This window comes from Nasonia vitripennis, chromosome 5, assembly GCF_009193385.2.
Source record: "Nasonia vitripennis strain AsymCx chromosome 5, Nvit_psr_1.1, whole genome shotgun sequence".
In the NCBI taxonomy this organism is placed as follows: Eukaryota; Metazoa; Arthropoda; class Insecta; order Hymenoptera; family Pteromalidae; genus Nasonia; species Nasonia vitripennis.
In genome coordinates, this window is record NC_045761.1 from 7,877,505 (window position 1) to 7,895,175 (window position 17,671).

The following is a 17,671-nucleotide window of genomic DNA, read 5'->3' on the forward strand; positions in this document are numbered from 1 at the left end:
TTCACGAGTCTCTGAGAGAGGACCGGCTTTCGCGATAAACGATGTACTAAAGCCCGGAAAGCTTGGTCTCGAGTACGTTTCGAGACTCTCGACACGGGGGATGTGCGACGACGGGATTTATTCCGAAACGTGCGAGGCGAGTTTTCATTCGATTAGACGACGCAAATATTGTTTTTCACTCGCAGCGCAAGCTTGACGAGATGATACGCGATTACTGTTTTACGAGATGGTCGGCGTTTTAATCCTCCGCGAGATACACGGTTTTGAAAATATTTGCCGATTTTAACGCCGCTCGTATTACGCTTTATATCGCGCGCGTTGCAAGCTCGAGGACAGCAACGTAAAAGTAAAAATATTCGGAATCAATCCCCGGACGCGATTAATGCCTCCACTCGCGCGGGTTTCTCCGAACAGAGAAATAATTTATGTATCAGCGTGTATAACAAAAAGCCCGAAGTATAATAAAATTCTCCTGCTGTTGGGCGCGCAAACAGCTGCAAAAAGCTCTCATCCCCCAAAACTGCAAAATATTCAGTAATCTCGGAGGAATTTACTGCTCTTACGTGACTTTCGCTTTACAAAATCAAATAAAGATGCGGAAAATTGCGGGACCGGCGGAAAGACAATTTCCCGACCGCGTTGTTCTCTTCTCGTCCGTGGAGGGATCCGAAATTTTTGCATCGTCCTCTATCGCGAGAGCTTTTATAGCGGCGGGGCTTGCCTCGCGCATTTATATAAAATATATGTAAAAAACGCTTTCGGCGCGCCTTCTTTTTCCTTCCTCTTTTATCCTTCACGCCCACGTGTGTGTATACCGATGTTTATTCATAAGCGTATATAACCGGACGCGAAAACCGAGACGGCATAAATAATGCAAGCTCCACGCGTTATCATTTCCACGAGATGCGAGAGCTCGCGTGGAGAAATATTTTAAAACGGGGGTGTGTATACGCTGCTGTTCCTTCGCGAAATCTCGTTTCGAAAATGTTAAAATACACGCCGGAATTTCGGGCTCGAGCGGCGGGTGCGCTCGAAATATTTTATACCGGTTTAATTATTTTCAACGCGGTGAAAAGGCGAGCCTTATATAAATTACGCGTTTATTACGGAATTGCAAAGCGTGTTATTGGATTTTTTCTCTCCTTCGTTGTCAAGCCCTAATTGCGAGACAACTTTTTCCGCAGCTTGGAGAAACACTGCAGCGTCGCGTCGTGTCCTGGAAAATTCCAACCGGTATTTTTGCGCCCCATTTGAGTCTCGCCGCGCGTCGAAATGGCGGTAATAGAATTTTCATGCGATTTGTATTTTGCTACGAGGATACACGCAAAGCGGAATAATGTACATGGTCAGAGTGGACAAGATTTTTTTTCGGTTCGCTTCAAAGCGGTATGGGGGGGAGGATTACGAGTAACATAATTTATAACGAAAGCTAGAGTTATTTCATTATCCCTGTTTCTCGATTCTTAGCAATACGAGAGAGAGAGAGTTTTGGGTGTAGCCGGAAAAATCAACGGGAAAAAAGTGGAAACTACGTGGGACTCGTACCTCATCAAGATCGTTCCGACCAGTTAGGAAAAGAAGAATGGGTTGAACTCGAGTGCAAAAACTTATCTCATAAAACAAATGACGATGATACCTGATCTTTCTTCCTCTCAACAAGTATTAAAAGAAGCTTAGCCGTTCATATAAGCAACTTATCTTACGCGCTTTGCCGAAGTCGTTGAACTTAGATTCACGACAATTTTCATCAGTGCGATATGGGTAACTTCTTCCATTTATACAAGTAAACATCAATTTACGAGAGTTATGGGCAAAGGATTATTTTTTCGAAAAAATCTCTCTTCTTCGTTATCGTATTTTAATTTTATTCAATCCACAGCTCACCGGGCTATCGGTCAGCCCCAATTTAATTTTAATTAAACTTTCGTTATAATCTGCGAGCTATGTGCTACATAGTTCTGCTTCGAGAACAAATTTTAAATTGGATATAACTTCACGAAAACTTCAATTTTAGAGTTTTCAATGTTCTGCACAAAGAACACAGCGATATTGTGCAGCGAGCGGCGTATACAAACAAGAATTTTCTCCAACAACAACAGCCTTCTATATCTACAAGGTTCGTACGACTCAAAAGTATTGTTTACATTAGTCCTTGTGTGAAAACAAAACCTCTTCTAAAATCTAACTGCAGCAGTGCGGCGCCAAGGGCGATACGCTTTTGATATCGTAATTGCACTCGGGATCTTGATTCATTAAAATCTCTCGCGAACTCACTTCGCGGAAGTACGAGGCTCTCGAGATAACAAGTGTAAGCGCCTATAAAAGAAATATTTTAATATCGAAGAGAAGCCGACTCGCGCTATACGTAAACTCATGAAAATTTCAACCGAATGCACTCTCTATTCCTCGCGAAAAGTCGCGGTTGCATTTCGAAAAGTGTATGTACACGCCCCGTTTAATAATTCAAAAACTGCCAGTTTTGCGGAATACAGCAACGCGCATAATCTTCGAAAATTTCCCTCAATTTTTCACGAACTAGCGAATAATAAAGCAAAAAGGCAGCGAACTGGAAAATAAATCCCTGTACACATAAAAACGCAATAAAACGCTCAGCCTCCGGTATTTGCATTGATTAGTCCCGCAGTGCAGAAAGTATCGACGAGAGCGCGCGGCAAAAGTGCTTACAGCCGAGCAAGAGAGAGAGAGAGAGAGAGAGAGAGAGAGAGAGGGAGAGAGTATAGCACAGTTGCAGCTGCGCTCGAGTTATCGGCCTCCGCGGCGTAAAAACCGGCGCAATGGAAAAGGAAGAAAAGGAGTGGAAAAAAAATGAATCGCTCTCTCTCTCTCTCTCTCTCTCTCTCTCTGGCTTTTCCCTGTCGTCCTGCCGGAATAAGGAAAAAATTTGACTTTCTGATGAAAAATCAGGCCTATATATAAAGTGCTCCACTTATATCTACACACACACACCCACGTACATAGTAGAGAATATAAGAGCGTGTGTGTGTGTGAGAGACGAAGCATCGGCGCTAAGCATTTATTCGCCGGCATGTAATCAATCTCGATGAGATGACAGTCAAGATCGCGAGAATATGGGGAGCGAGGAAGACAAAGAGGCAAGATTACTTTCTCTCTCTCTCTCTCTCTCTCTCTCTCTCTCTCTCTCTCTCTCTCTTTCTCTCGCCGAAGAAAAGAGCCGACGAGCGTTTAGGCGTGTTCCCTCGCTATGCGGCGCTGCGCGGAGTATAGAGTATCGAAGGGGAGCCTATGTGTGTGTGCCAGTGGTTCGAGGCGGGGTACGGTGCGACGGACGGGATACACGGCAGGCTGCTCCTAAGCAAACTGCCGCGCGCCAACCCCCCACCCTCGTGGGTCGATGAGTAGAGGCGCTTGCGCCCTCGTGTATAGCCGGAGAGAGGGAAGTTCAGCTGCAGTGGCGACGGCCTATATGCTGTACAGCCGCACGCTCGCGCGTGTAGATGCGGTGAGAATAAGGGGGATAATTTAGTTTGGCCAGTTTTGATGGCTGTTGGAATTCAATAACGAAAAAATCGAGTTTCTTTCCTTCGCGGCTTTTCCGAATCTCTCTCGCTTATTTTTTTTTTGGTGTGCTGCGCTCTGAACATGGAAAAACTGCATCAGCGGAGCGAGAAACTCGCTCGAGTAGAAATCTCCGCGTGTTGTCGGGCGCCGAAGGCTCTCCCTTTGTGTATATGGCCGCGAAAGATATGCCATGCGGGCGTTTGTTTGTTTATGTGTACTCGCTCTGTCAACAATTATGCTATACACGCGTCGCTGTAATGAAGATAAATACAATTTTTATCGTCACGTTCCCTCCTCGAGTATTATTTTTTCTTCTCTATCGGAGCTCTCTCCCTCTTTCTCTCTCTGGCGCACACCCTTCCTCCCGTTCCGCGAAGACTTGGAAGTAATGCGATTGTCGGGAAGGAAAATATTGTGACAGAGAGAGAGAGAGAGAGAGAGAGAGAGAGATCGAGAGAGAGAGAGAGCGAGCGAGAGAGAAAGAGAGAGAGAGAGAGAGAGAGAGAGAGAGAGAGAGAGAGCGAACTGGGATAATAAACGGATAGAGTCCGAGAAAATTCGCTTATGTTTTTTACTCCCAGCTGCAGAAGTCGAAGAGCGATTAATTATCGCTTCCTTTATTCTCCCGCGTGACGGATCAATTTTGAAGGAAAGAAAGAAAGAAAACACGCACGAGAGAACGAATGAGTTTTTATTGTCGCAAGTGCGCGAAGGAAAAAAATTGATTTACACATCTTCCTCGCGCCGATTCCCTGCCGATGCACACACACACACACACACACACATACACGAAGTTTGCGCGTGGAAAAGCTGCGAGCCAACGAGGCCTAGAGCGTCGGCATCTCGAAGGATAAAGCGGGGGCGGCCGGAATTCCAGAAGCGCCGGCAAGTGGGGCGAGTCGAGTATCGACGGCGGCTTCGTATACGTACACACACACACACACACACACACACACATGCACACAGAGTGTTCTCAGCGAGAGTGAGGGAGAGAAGAAGAAGAAAGGTGAGGTGCTACTGGCGCGCGCGTAAAAAGGCGCCGAGAGAAAGAGAGCGATGGACGAGGGGAGATAGAGGCATTCTACTCCGCTGTCATCTCCGCGTAGCTCTCTCTCTCCTTTGTTCTTTCAATTCTCTCGATTCCCCTCCGGCGCGCGAGATCCTATCTCTCCTTCCCCCTCTCACGCACGTACACGTGTCCGCAGCTCACACCTATAGCCGCACACGTCGGGTTTGCTCGAGATCAATTTACGCGACGTTCCGTTTATCGAGGCGTCGTCTGCGCTGGATTTGTCACGGCTTAATTGCTTCAGCCGCGTGTATAATTCTCGAGAGTCCAGCATTTCGATGAGATTGCGCTGCGATTTCAGGACGAGATGTGTCCTCTCGGAAAATTCGTCGCGAACGTGACTCTGCGAATCGTCCGAAGAAATTTCCATGCTGCTACTGCTCCGGTGACGGCTTCGTTGAATTGGCTGTTGTCTCTGTTGGCGCGCTGCTGCTGCTGCTGTGCTTCTCCTCGTTTACGCCGAACGTCGGGGACAATGAATCCATCGCGCTGCCGAGTCTTGCCTGGAAAATGCAAGGGAGAATGTTTTTAGAATTATTTCAAGGAAATTTATTAGCTCTTCGCTGCGTGTAATGGATAAGGTTATCGGAGTAGTTTGTATTAGAAAGCGATACTTGGGGATTAAACCGCGGGGGTGGTTAGCATAATATCGGCACCTCGAGAAACTTTACGACGTAGTTATATAGGCTCTTTTAAGCTATAAACTACAAATTATCCCGCTCTAGTTTCATCAGGGTTGACGTTTTACGAGCGCGGCTTGTAAGTGTACGCGCGTGCGTGGCTTTGTAAATTAAAAATGTGGAATTTTTTTCAAATAATTATAAAGAATTTGAAATAACAATACGCGAAGCCGTAACTATTGCCGACATTCGAATTTTAACGTATTCGAATGCTGCCGCGCGCAAGCTCCAAAGATCAATACGCACATGTAAAGCCTCGTCCGTAAAGACGTGTTATCCTTCCCATAAAATATCTATAGGCCGACGCTATTGTTCCGAGTTTATGGGATCTGCGATTGGATGAGTTTCGGACTACCATTCGCTGGAAGTGAGGCTGTTCGTTATGCAAACTGACTTCTCTGTCGCTCCTCTATGTTTACGCGTACATACGTATTCGTGTTCGGTGTAAAGGATTCTGGTTTACGGCTCAACTTTATACGCGCGTCGTCGATAAATATGCTTTTATAAACGATGTGTATAAAGACCTCGAAATTGCGATTCGCTTTTAGTTTGACAAAAAAAAAAAAGAGGGAATGAAAATTTCTGTGTGTTTGAACGGACATGAAAAGCTCTGTTACAATATAGGGGTGAAACTTTGTTTTAAAACTGGCAGTTTATTATTTAGTCCGACGTTTTCAGTTTGGTAAAAGTCGGAGGGATGAAACGAAGTGATAAATAAATAAAGTGAGCGTTCGGTTCGAATAGAGAAAATTGGCTGTGCTTTTCGGAAGCGCGCGTTCTCTATATCAACGATAAATCACGAAATAAGAAGGCAGCATAATTCAAAGGAGTAACAAATTTTGATTACAAAAGAAACTTCTGAATGGGAGAAAAGTTTTTGAATTTCAGCGAAAGTTCGCGAGAGTTAATGTGCATTAGCTGGTGTATACGCACAAAGAGTCGACTCTACAATACGTGGCGTGTGCTGAAAAGCAAGCTGGCATAACTACCCCTTTTCCATCCATAAACTTTTTCGTCGAAGCTTCATCGCAGCTTGTGAATCCCAAACAGCGAAAAATCCGAGAACACACCCTTTCTCAAAATGAAACCCTTACGTACAAATCATCGAAATTTCGGCCCGAACAAAAAAGAAAACGCTCGACCACCCCTCGGTCCGCGTCCGTCCTCCCTTTAATCTGTATCTCCACCCACACGTAGCCGAGAAACCGATAACCGCTCGCAAATAAGAAAAGTAAAGTTCGCGCTTCGACTGTGTCTATACATAGAGCCGTCGAAGGCTCGACAAAGCCGAGCTTTTGTAGAGAAAAAGGAAGAAGCCAACCTGCTGATGGTAGAGAGAGTCTTCCAGACCGATGGTCGCAGGCCGGGGCATCAGAACTGTCCTTGTGGGACTGCTTCCCAGCGGCGCGAGCAGCAGATGGCCTTGCGCCTCCTGCACGTGGTGACTCAGCTGGCACTTGTATCGGCTGCTGCGTCGCGGCACTTCCGCCGGAAGTACCTTTCTCCTCTGCTTCGGAAGCTTGCTCCTCGCCTGTGTACATGTAAACACACGCAAGCGTTATCGTACTACGCAACTGGGCTGTGCACTGATGAAGACGAGCTATTTCTTTTCTTCATTTTCTTTCTACTCTACTCTCGTAATTCAATTTTGCGCGAACTCGTAAAGCTCAAAAGTTACTTTTCGACGAAAACAGCATTACCTACTCCAAAGAAATTAATAAATCGTTTATTCCTTAAGTACACAGTAGAAGGAGTGCGAAGTGCAAGCAATCCAAACTTCATCGACGCGTCGGTACGTGTTGCAGATCCAAAATAAAAAAAGCGAACAAAGTTCGTCGCGCGTATAACCTGTGTGTGAGAGTAGAACATCGAAAAGTTGCTGACGATGACAGGAACGGGCAGGGCTATAGTGAGTACACCGGCAAGTGCACAGAGGCCGCCGATAAACATGCCGGGGAAAGTTTTAGGAGTCATGTCGCCGTAGCCAACCGTCGTCATTGTCACAAGGGCCCACCACAGGCCCGCGGGAATGCTCTTGAAATCGTTGTCCGGGTTATCCTGCGGAAAACGAAATTCTGCAAGATTTATACCGTCGAGAGCCGCTGCAAGCTTTGAGAGCCTTGCGTGAGAGCTTTTTGCTGAACTTGTTTCTTCGCGCTTTGAAATTGGCCATGTTACATGTTGCGTTTGAAATATTATACGCGGTGTTGTGCTGCGAATAATGATGATGCACTACTGGTGCAACGATATTGCTAAACCGTGTTTGTGCGAGTGCGATTAGGGGTATTTGTGATTTTTTAAAAATGTTCAAACACATCGCACATCCTGTTTGCGCGAGGGAAATGTCGATTTTCAGTATTTTTTAAATCCTTTTCAAAGAAATGAAAGGGTCGACACTCGTGACACATAAATTCCCGATATGCATCGCGAAAGTACCTTTCCCAGTATTTACGATCCATTAGAATAAATTGAGAAGTTTCATTACGGCATATCGAAAAGTCCGCTGCATCGAAATAATTCATCGCTCGAAAAGGTGATACGTTTATTCCCGGGTATCCTCTGTTATACCACTTTTATCGCAGCGCAATACATCAGTCCACGAAAAAACTCTCTATAACAGGGGACAAAAGGGCTCGACTGTAATTTGTCATTTCGCAATTCAAAGAGATTCATCCGCACGCGACGACCGGGCGTTGAATAAAAAAATTCGCTAAAAACAGCCGTAATAATTCTCGGCGCTTCCCGCAGTCCGACTCTCCGTTCTTAATTATCGCGCCGAGTGTACCGAGAGCTTTTTACGATACGCGATAAAAAGCATAACGCGCGTTCGCCGCGTGCTTTTAATTTAGAGTGCTCGAGACATCCTGACCATCTCCGCCGCGATACGTAAAAAGAACTCGTCGTTCCTCTCGCGAGAGGTAAGGATTTCGGGTATTCCCGTAGTTGGACGTGAGAAATTGCCGTCGGAGGGCTGAAGAAAAAAGCAACTCCGATAGAATTCGTTTGTATCGGTTATACATTTCAATTTTTGCGTTCACTTCGCCCGAGTGGATGAAATTAATCTTATCCTTGTTACTCCGTTATCCAATAATTCACGCGGTGCCCTCTCTCTCTCTCTCTCTCTCTCTCTCTCTCTCTCTGCAGCGTTCCATTCTTCCTCCGGAGCTTGTATACGAAATAAATCAGAATCCCGTGCAAAAATACCTCGAGGCGCGATGATGTTTCTCTCTGCAGCAGTGCATAATACAAGGCAGCTAGCCGAAAGCTCGGCTGAAATTGGATGTACTTTGTAAGTAAATAACGGGCTTCGCGTATCCGCTCGGAGCGTTCGCGTGTATAAATAAGAAAATGTGTTTGCTCGTGTCTCTGCTAGTCCCCTACCCCCCGAGCTAATGGCCGAGTAAGAGCGATAAATTACGATAAATGTTTAAGTAAACGCTCGAGTAGTATAACGAAGTTTAGCTCGCGTTAAATGGGTCGAAAGAAAAGTAAGAGCGAGAGAAACGGTATTATAATTCAGGATGCTAATGATATTCGCTTGAAGTTCAAACTGCTTATCCGCGTTATAATATTAATACAGCCTTCTCTCTCTCTCTCTCTCTCTCTCTCTCTCTCTCTCTCTCTCTCGGCGAAGGGTAAGCACAGAGGCTCTCAAAACGAGGAGAACGGAATGATAAGTGGTCGGGGCGAGGAGAAAAGCCTCTGGAGTTGATCGTGAAAAAAAAAGGTGCGGGTAGAGAATTACCTGCAGTCTCTCGGCGTAATAAATCAAGCTGGCGAAGAGGACGATGCCGAGGATTAGGAAGAAGACGAGCAGCGCGAGCACCTTGGCCGAGGCTTTGAAGGTGTGCATGAGTATCCGCAGGCCAAGCGAGTGTCTCGTGAGCTTGAACAGCCTCAGCACGCGGACGATCGAGAGGAGCTCGAGGTAGAGTCCCAGCTGTACCGATGGCGAGCCCTGGGCCAGGAATTCCGCGTAGAAGCTCAGCGTCGCCGCCAGATCGATCATGTTCACAGGGGAAGCCGCGAAACGCCTCAGGCTCGGGCTGACCTGCAATCGAGAGAAAGGGTATCATCATCGGCTCTCTCCCCCTCCATCGAAACTCTCCTGATGCCCCGCCAACTTCGGCACACAGCTGCCTGCAGAGATAAAATGTCGTATGTCGATGATATGACGCACGACTGTGTCTGGCTCTTATCCCCCGCACACATTGTGTCTACATCCGAGCCGACGACGAGGAGCTCGCTATGGATAGATTTCTATCGAGCTTTCGTTCGCGCGACGGTCTATCTCTATGTACTCGCTTTGAGAGTTCATTGTCGTTAAGATTGGCGCCGAGCAGCTGAGGATTTGCGCGGATTAAGGGGCTAAAAATCTTTTCCACTATGATGGATAACGCCTTGTTCGCAACGCTCGAACGGATTACCAGACTCTTTAAACTGTACCGTTATAATTTTTTTATTAAGCGCGCGATTGAGAAAAATATTTCGAGCCGAAACCATTGTGTCCCGTCGGATATGGATACTCCATCATCGTCTACTCGTAGCCCTCGACTTTGCGAGGTTCCCTTTGACTCACAATATCGGATTACAGCCGCGACGCTTGTAACTTTCATGAGTTCGATCGATGGTTATTGATAGAAGCAACTTTTAATTCTTGAAGGAGAATCCAATTATTAATCAACTCCTGCGCGCGTATCAGTCTGAGAAAGAAGAAAAACCAGCTCTCGATTAAAATCGTTATAATTTATCATTATTTTTACAGCGCCTGACACGTCCCTGGCGTAACTACTTAATCAGCGCAAGTCTGAAACCGTTTTTAAAGCAAAATAACACCAAAAAACCTACAACGCATCGGATAGCGATCTCCAAGGTGAACCAGGCGTTGCACGTGTGCTCGAGATAGTAGAGCATCCCATTCGTCCGGTAACTCTGCCCGTTCCCTTGAGCTGCCGAACGATCAGTAACATTCTCAGCGGCATCTCGTTTAAGTGGCGCGTCAAGTGTCTTGAGGCAGAACGACAGTACCGACAGGCAGATAAATAGTATAGACAAGCTGGCCAACAGCTTGGCCACGTTCGACGAGTAGGGCTCATCGAAGAGAGCCCAGATGCGCGGTTTGAGCCTCTGCCAACGCGTCAACTGGCCTCTCACGTACTCCTCCTCGTAACTGCTGAAGAGTTGCGTTTCGTTCTGATGTTGACGCTCGCCATCGACGTCGAGCTTGTCCAGGATCGCGAGGGTCGACTGGGTGTCCCGGTACACGCTGTACGTGCTCCAGCAGCACGGCTCCACCTGCGGCAAACCATTGATTCCTTGTTATTGCCAGTTGTGTCATGGGATTGTTTGGTGGGAATTTCGGTGTCGATGGGGATTTAAGCTCGAACGGTCACGCTAGACCAAAGCTATACACGCTAAAACTTGCTCTTCTACCAGGACTTTACAGCTTTTTAACATACGCGAATGCGCTGAAAAAAGCTGCAGCGAACTTTCATGCAGCTGCAGATTCGCGCTCTCTCGCAAACAAGAGTTGTAAAAAGTCAGAGAGTCCTTTTTAATCCGCGGATTAAAGCGTTTTGCGACTCGCGCTCGTTAGTTTTTTCCCCGGCCCGCGATGTATAACTGATTTTAATAAGCTTGCAACGCCGAAATTTCAGCTGCAGCTTGCGCGCGCGTTAAGCAGCGACGGGGATTATTAAAAATTTAATGCTCCGTTCGTTCGGGCGAATTTATATTCAGCTGCTTTTGGAATTCCGTACGCGTGTGTGACTTCTAATTGAACGCCGAGATAAAAAAAAAAAAAATATCGTCTCGATCAAAGCCAGTCGAAATCCCCGGAAAGCCAGAAGCTCAAATCCAGCAAAGCCCCCGAGGAAGCCCGATCGGTACGAAAAATCACGGCGGCATCGGAAATTAAAGCTCTCTTACTCCCTCGATAGTCGGCGCGCAAACATTCGATTAAAAAAGCATAAACCAATCGCTCCGCAGCGCCGCGGTTACGTGAGCTGGGCTATGCATGATTTCCGATCTCCCATTCCCGCCGTGTGCCGCGCACGATTCTCGGGAGTCGAGAGAACGATATCCCTCCCGTTGCGCAGCAGCAGCAGTAGCAGAGCTTCTCTCTGTCGCGGCCCAGCGGGACTCATGCAAAAGTTTGCGCTGGCGCGCGTGCTCGCTTCATTTTCACCGAGCGATCCCAGCAGCGGCTATACTCCCGGCGGAGAGTCGGACCGGGTGTATACCGGGAAAAGCTCCAAGCGCGTCCGGTACCTCGATAATGGCTCGGCGCAAAGCTCGTCCGTACGTGTGCGCACGTATGACTTATGCTCGCGCTAGCCGCTCGAGTCGTCTGCTTCTCTGCAGGGGAGTTGCGTGCAGCCGCAGTCGATCCACTTTCCCGTGTGCGCGAGTTTCAAATCGCAAATCGATAAGCCGCCGACGCCGCCTGCGGCAGTCCCACGCGAGATTGATAGGATCTCCGCGAGCGGCTTAAGCACTTTTTCACGGACGACGCGACGACGCGACGACGCTTTTAGGATATGGTTTTACGACGCATAAAAGCTCCGAGAGTGAGAGAGAGAGAGAGAGAGAGAGAGAGAGAGAGAGAGAGAGAGAGAGAGAGAGAGATCCATCCTTAGCGATTTCGTCTTATTTACAAGATGCGCCGCGGAGATATGTGCCGCGGCTCTCACAGATATATATTGTGTATCCGTCATGTGCAGGAGCTTTTCACTCTCGCGTCGAAAAAGAGTGAGAAGACGCAGATAAGCGGGACGTCGCGAGTCTGAATTTTTAGAGGGGGAAAAATGATGTGTTCTTTCATGGATTTCGAGCTTTTTTCTCGGGAGAAAGAGAGCTTGAATGCGCTTTTGGCGCGATTTATCTCGAGTGTAATGCTCCGGAACAACTTTGGTTTTTCGAGATGACGCTTTCGCGCCACAAAAGAATTTTTACGACGAACAAATTTATGTTTACGCTCGTTTAATTCGATAGCGTCACTTTCGAGCTGGAACAGAGCCGAGGGCTGCATGCAAATAAACTTTACGAGGGCAAAAAAGTCTCCCGATCTCTTTGACGATCTCGCGGTGAATAAATATTTGCCGTAACGTTCACAAACGAAAAATAACAAGCTGCAAATGTATTCAATATCGCTGCGGACTTTCACGTGATTAGCGACGCGTATGCGCGTATAATAATAAATGCAAGCGCTTGCGCGGATTCATGAATATTTAAAATATCCCGTTTATTCGTGGTGCAGCTCGCCGCGATGCGAAATTGTTTGAATGTCATCAATCTTCATTCGCGAGAGTATAATATAGCAGTATAATAAGAAATATCGATAACGCTGTGGAGGTATAATTCCATATCCGCTACCCGAAAAAGCTAAATTGAATTCGCGGTTTCAACTGCGATTATACGACGCCAGAGAGGTTACTCGAAAATCTTCTCGGCGCATTAACGTTGTTGAGGAGCGTGGGTTTTAAAATAGGTAGTTTGCGGAGATGAAGCGTTTATGAGCGAGCGTTAAGACGCGCTAATGTTCGGGAATTTACGAGCGACTGTCGCTATCGGGTATAGAGCTTGTCGATATATATCCATTAGCTTAGAAATATTTGCCCGTTGGAAATAGATTCGCGCGCGAGCTCTAGCGATTTTCCCCGAAGATTCGCTTTTATTGACTGCGATTTGGCGCTTTCGCAGCAGCGCGCGAGAGAAAGCTCGAGGTATATCTCCGATAGCGATGGCGTCAGATGTACCTAATTCGGGAAGAGGGAGAAAAAACGCAGATGCTGCGAGAGAGTGTGTGTATAACGCTGCGAAAATAAATTCAAATCGAGCTCTCTTTGTGTTCTCGGCAGGGTTGCCGATTCGGAGGAAGAGCTTTTTGAAGAGAGAGAGAGGGAGACAATAGGATTATGGAGTGCGAGAGGTACATCGGTCTTTTGTCCGTTTTAATTAGAATCATGTTGGAGCGATGCTTTTTACAGTGAGCTTTTATACAACCTTAAATAAGCTGAAAAAAGCTTTCGATTGAATTTAAAAAGCTCACGTGAAGCTAACGGCAAAAACACTTGAGTCTAATTGCTGCGGAGCCATATATATCAGGCAGTTAAGTCGACGCGAATAATGTGTGCTTGCATGCAATAACTGTATCAAGGTGACAAAGCATCAACGGGCACGCATAAACAAAATTATCCGAAGCGAACAATTTGCATCCGTCATTCAGGAAAGCTTTTACGGTTATAGCCAACACGCAACTACTGCAGCGCGGCGCTACTTCATATTAGGGACGTATAAAAAAGAAGATGCGACGCGTACACTATTATACACGAATCAAGCCCACTCGGAGAGCTCGTGCAACAGACGTACTTCCTCTGATTGTATCACAGACCAGATTATTACACCGAACCCATCGAGCTTTTCCACGCCAGCGATTCAAAGCTCGAAAGCTCATCAAAAATTTGCCACCGCAATGGAGTTTTTGCTCGATTGTACACACGCGTCCGTGAACCCACGTCCACTCAGTGCATCTAACGAGTATTAGGCTCTTAACGGCCTCGCTTCCTCTCTACCTATACACACCAGCTACTGAATTTCAAATTCGTGTTAGCGGTTTTACGCGCGGCAATCGAGATGCCTGCGCGAATATTTGAATTTACGCGCGCGTTCGCGCTCGTACTTATTACCGCGGGGGAGCGAATTTTATCGAGGACATACGCGCGCACGAGAGCGTGCATTCATCGGCCGTCATTATTGGCCCGTTTATAATTGAAACGCGCAGATCTGATATCTGGCTAGGGGTAAATTAATGGCGTTTTTAATTCTCTTGTGCCGAGAGCCGAAAAGCGATAAATTTCTTGGTAAACGCAATGAGAGAGAGAGAGAGAGATAGAGAGAGAGAGAGAGAGAGAGAGAGAGAGAGAGAGAGAGAGAGAGAGAGAGAGAGAGAGCTGAGTGTCGGCGAATTTACATTTATATTTACGGAGGTTTATACGGATATCGTTCGGGGGATTATCAGGAACGTCCGGTCAATTTATTTCGCGCGATTATTGGTAATCGTTATTGTTTCGAATTTATCGCGGAATTGAATTTCATCGAGAGCGAGAGAGCTTTACCGACGACTGGAAGCAGCTTGCGACTACGCGCGTGTATCGGGCTGGATCAACTTTAGGGAGCTGACGGTCTATTTTAGCGAGGTGTTTGCATTAGTCATATTTTCCTTTTAAGTTTTCGTACATTCGCTGGGAAAATATTAGTCTGATCTGGGCCCCTTTCGAAACTAAGCAGTATCGGCTAATGGAACCTGGCGTTAACGCTAAAAAGATTCATTTAATGAAACATAAAATTTAGTCCCGACCTTGACGCTTCTTTTCACTCAACGCTCGTGACGTTATTCCTCGATTTATCAATTCGGGTTAGATAGGGTACGTACTTGGTCAACATTCGATAGCGCAGATAAACTAGAGCGCTACATATGTCGCTCTCCCTATTTATAGCTCTATTGAATGTGTAATAATTGATTCGGGCCAATTATCATCGATGAACCGCGCCCATTAGTATACCAGTTAATTAATACAAAATTAATTTGCGATAACATGCGTGAAAAACTCGACGAACAAAAAACCCCACACAACGTTGCCTCTGTACACAAGTCCGAATTCCCGCAAAACCCGATACGCAAAGCAAAGTGAGCAGCGGCTCTCTCTCTCTCTCTCTCAAAAGGAAAACCTAGAAGGCTGTCTTTGCTCGCTCGATGTTCTTTGTCAAGTATCCGAGATAAATATCGGATAAAAAAAAAAGACTCTTCCCAAAGCCGATCAAGCGTGCTTACACCAACATCACACAGAAGAAAACACAAGCGCTTGCAAGCTCTCGGCGATTTTTCAAGCGAGACTAACCTGATTGGAGTCGAGGCCCCAGAATTCAAGCTCCTCCTCGAACAGCGGCCCGCAGACGTCGGTGGGATAATGCAGTTTGCCGGTCCGGTAGTAATTCAGCACCTGTCCGAAGACGCCCGGATGCCTGTCGAAGAAGTACTCATTGAGTATGGGATCGTAATTGACGACGGCCTCGGTCAGACGTGAGAGCCGAGTCGCCGGAATTTTCTTCAGAGTCGCCTTGTAAGTCTCGTGCCTGATGCCTCCAACGTTCAACACCACCCGATTTTCCGTCTCCATGATCGCGATGCATCATTCGTCACGACTTTTCCTACATCGTCATCTACAGTTTCTCTAGTCTTCCTCACGGAGATGACGGCCGAAGAGGCTGGGGTTATTCAAACCGAGGAGAGCAAACATTTTTCCGCTTTCACGTGTGTACACACGCTTGATAGTTTAGCCCGCAAGCTCTGACAGCTTAGATAAATCACCGCTTGGATCACCGGGACATGCGAAAACAGCTCCTCCATGCATTAGGTGTGTATAAATAAGCGTTGGATTACTCGCGAGAAGCTCGTATTGAAAACGAATACCGCATATCTTCGATGTTATAGGCTCTCGTCGGAATATCGCAGGCGACCACTTCACGGGGGAATTCGACCGATTGAGCTTGCGCGGCGCTCTCGGAGAAGCAGTTTACCAGCGGCAGAGCCTCCCCCGTGCCATAAAGCAAAACCACGAACTCTGCTTCTCCGAAAGTTCGCGGTGCAGCCGCAACTCCTCGGCTGCACTCTCGGCGTTCATTCGCGAAAATTCACGTCGGCCCAAGCGTTAATTAGACGCTCCGCACAGAGAATAAGAGAGGGGGAGAGATAACGCTGCCGACGATGATGAAAAGAGCACCGATAAAGTTTTCTTATTAGAGCAGCAGCAGTATTCGCTCGATTTTCTTCTTCTTCTTCAAGATGCACACGTTTGTACGTAAGGATGGGGAAATAGGGGAGACGCCCCGCGCGCGCGCGATTAGCCCGGCGAAACTTTCCGGCGACTACTGACGCTCTCTCGTCTGTCTCTTTTTCTCTCTCGCTCGCTATCGAGCTCTGTATACAGATAGCGCGGGAAAAAGTAGGGATTCTATAAATTCGAGCCCGATGTTTGTTTTCACGTGCGCGCGAGCGATATAACCGGAGCCGATGCGTCAATGACGCGAGCGCCGATCGATCGTCGCAGATACTGGTGTCGTTGCGATGCTCTTGAGAAGACAAAATCAGAGGCCTTTTCACCTCGACGTTTCTTATTAGCCAGAGCTTTATGCCGTATATGTGAATCATGGGGAGAAGTTAGCGTGTCACTTGTGCGTGTGTATATCTGGAGAAAGCGATGACGATGATGCTTTCCGTCGTGCAAGCTCTCGAGGCATGATGGATCCGTCGATCTGGAACTCGGCACTCTATATATACTGCATCAGCGCGGCGTGTGTACGGCAACGCGATTAGACGATTAAGCTAATTGCCCGCTGCGTAATTCCATTATCAGCTGGAATTCTGAACGCTGGCTTCCGACGATGCGCCGCTCTCGCAATTGTATATTTATTTACCGAGCTTCGCCATTGTTTCCCTGATGCGCGTATACGTACGCACATACCGTGTGTTGGTCGAGGCTATTGTTTGAAAATGCATCAGGATTATCGAGAATGGAGGGACACCGCCTTATTGTTTTCGCTGAATCGCTGCAGCGTTTAATGGGAAGGTTCTTCTATTTTTGGAGTAGTTTGAGCTCAACGTTTGTTGTCACACGGTACGACGCGAAGAATTTCAATTTGGAACCGCGCGAGTTTTTTTTTTAATTTTCTGATTCACGACCGCGAGTTTCAGGGAATGAGAAAACTAGCGTCTCTAGCGTGTAGGAGAGAAACTTTAGAGATTTTTGGCCCATGTGCTGGCGAAGGCAGTCGGACGAAGATACGGTCTCCAAGCTCGGGAAAATGGCCCGACTTTCAATGGCTTTTCCTAATGCTGTTTATGCTCGCGCGCAATTTCAACAAACGCGCGGCCTCTGCGCCACGTGAAGAACTTTGTTTTATTTCCGAGACTTGTGTTGGCTGCTCGAGCGAGACGAGATTAGAAGACGTTACTGGTATAGTCACAGTGTATAGTCGCGTCAAACAGAACAGTTTTGGACTGGGCTGTCTCCCACCGCTGAAGCTGTCGTCTCTGATTAGCGGCGATAGGTGGCGCTGAGACGCTTTTTCTTTTCCATCATCGCAATCGGCCCGCCGAGCGCAGATATAGCGGTGTGACAGCTATGTCAAACTGCCTTGTTGGACTTATAACTAAGCCGATCGTGCTATATAACTGCAAATACTGCTTACCATTAAAGTAATACTTCTTAATTTTTTTGGACTATAATTAATATTAGCCACTTTATTTCTCGAAAAGCGGGTTTGAAGTAGCTTTTTATTCCCTCATATATTTTTTCCCAATTCATCAAAAACAAAAAGTCCA

At 46.9% G+C, this 17,671-nt stretch overlaps 1 protein-coding gene across 1 annotated transcript; it reads right to left on the reverse strand.

Annotated features, from left to right (window-relative positions):
* Nucleotides 1-1,850: 1,850 nt before the first annotated feature.
* On the reverse strand, nt 1,851-16,199 carry LOC100120305 (potassium voltage-gated channel protein Shaw-like). Its single transcript, XM_001603910.5, has 6 exons — nt 15,189-16,199; nt 10,138-10,584; nt 9,035-9,340; nt 7,138-7,347; nt 6,611-6,820; nt 1,851-5,112 (listed from the first exon to the last, which is right to left on the reverse strand). The coding sequence occupies exons 1-6, from the start codon at nt 15,465-15,467 to the stop codon at nt 4,984-4,986; spliced, it is 1,581 nt and encodes a 526-aa protein (XP_001603960.1). The 5' UTR covers nt 15,468-16,199; the 3' UTR covers nt 1,851-4,983.
* Nucleotides 16,200-17,671: the final 1,472 nt, after the last annotated feature.